At 52.5% G+C, this 1,462-nt stretch overlaps 1 protein-coding gene across 1 annotated transcript in view; it reads right to left on the bottom strand.

Moving 5' to 3' along the window:
• LOC104948234 (niban-like protein 1) overlaps nt 1-1,220 on the bottom strand; it is a gene marked incomplete at its 5' end in the record, with an annotated part of 2,034 nt that extends 814 nt beyond the window's left edge. Inside the window, 2 exons of the mRNA XM_010774407.1 lie at nt 1-778; nt 1,109-1,220. The exon at nt 1-778 is cut by the window's left edge and continues 814 nt beyond it. Of these exons, the coding sequence (XP_010772709.1) occupies nt 1-778; nt 1,109-1,220 (890 nt within the window). The remainder of the gene's footprint in view (nt 779-1,108) is intronic.
• Nucleotides 1,221-1,462: the final 242 nt, after the last annotated feature.

Below are 1,462 nucleotides of genomic sequence, written 5' to 3'. Positions count from 1 at the left end.
TTTGATGCCTGCCCTGGCGCCTTCCCTGGCGGCGCCTGCCCTGACGCCTCCTTTGATGCCTGCCCCGGCGCCTCTCCTGGCGCCTGCCCTGACGCCTCCTTTGATGCCTGCCCTGGCGCCTCCCCTGGTGCCTCCCCTGACGCCTCCTTTGATGCCTGCCCTGGCGCCTCCCCTGACGCCTCCCCTGACGCCTCCTCTGATGCCTCCTTTGATGCCTGCCCTGGCGCCTGCCCTGGCGCCTCCTCCTGGTTGCATGGCAGTTGTGGCTCCCCCATGGGTCGGCTGTTCTCCTCTCCAGCTGATTGGAGCTTCAGTGGGACTTCTTCTCTGCCCTGCTCCTCTCGTTTATCTTTCTCTTCATCCACAGATTTCACGTTCTCTGAAGCGCTGGGACTTGCAGATCTATCCTGGTCGTGCTCATCGGAGTTCTCCTCGAAAACTCTATCCTTCTCCTCCGGGATGTCGTCCACACTGGGCACCTCCATGCAGGACTCGTTGGGCAGCACTGGGGAGCCCTCCACCTGGATCATGGAGACCACCTGCTTCATCCTCCTCCTCCTCTGAGACTCCTCCTCCTCCTCCTCCTCCTCCTCCTCCTCCTCCTCCTCCTCAATGGCCTGGCCTGCTGGCTCCACCTCTTCCTGGGCTCCTCCGTACTCCTCGGCCCAGTCGATGGAGGGGTTTTCTCCGAGCAGGTGCAGGCTGGGGTCGCTGTTGCCGAGGACGATGCTGTCCCTGTAGAGATTGTGTCTCCTCTGGACCGCCACCTCCTTCACAGCTGCAGAACAAGAGGTCAAAATGTGTGTCATTGTGATCATTGGTGGTCTCAAAAACATATATACAAATACTTCTTTCCTGAAAACACAACATTGAATAATTCTGCAATCCTCCACCTCAGGTCTTTTGGGGCGAGGAGACAATTCCTCTTATAGTTTCACATCTGCGATTTTGAGTGTTCAACAGTATTGCAATAGTGCATGTGTAATACAGTGTTTGTCCACCACTAGTTAGTCAAAACTGCTGGACCAACTGAAAGTCTGCCCAAAGATTGTAGGTCAACCCTTCGAAGCACTCATCAGACAGGAAGGAGGACGAGGAGAACACTGACCCATAATGATGTTCTTCATGACCGAATGCAGCACCACTTCTTCAAAGATGTTCTCCACCAGAATGAAACGAGAGAAGTCCTCGAAGATCAGCTCTCGGAAACGCGGCAGCTCCTGGTGTTCACAACAAGAATCAAAAACGTTCAACATCTTATTCTATATGAACATCCTCCATTACCCCATGACTTTTAAAGATGTATAGAAGGATAGATACACTTTATATTATCCCAAATTGGGAATTGATTGTGTAAGAGCAGCAGCAGGTTATCAAGCATAGAGTATCTGTATGATACTCAATTTAAAGGTCCCATTTCATGGCCATTTCCACTGATCATAATTCCATTGTTGAGGTCTAC

The sequence above is a fragment of the Notothenia coriiceps genome, unplaced genomic scaffold (genome assembly GCF_000735185.1).
Source record: "Notothenia coriiceps isolate Sejong01 unplaced genomic scaffold, NC01 NC01_scaffold00013948, whole genome shotgun sequence".
Lineage (NCBI taxonomy): Eukaryota > Metazoa > Chordata > Actinopteri > Perciformes > Nototheniidae > Notothenia > Notothenia coriiceps.
This window is presented reverse-complemented; position numbering and strand designations above follow the sequence as displayed.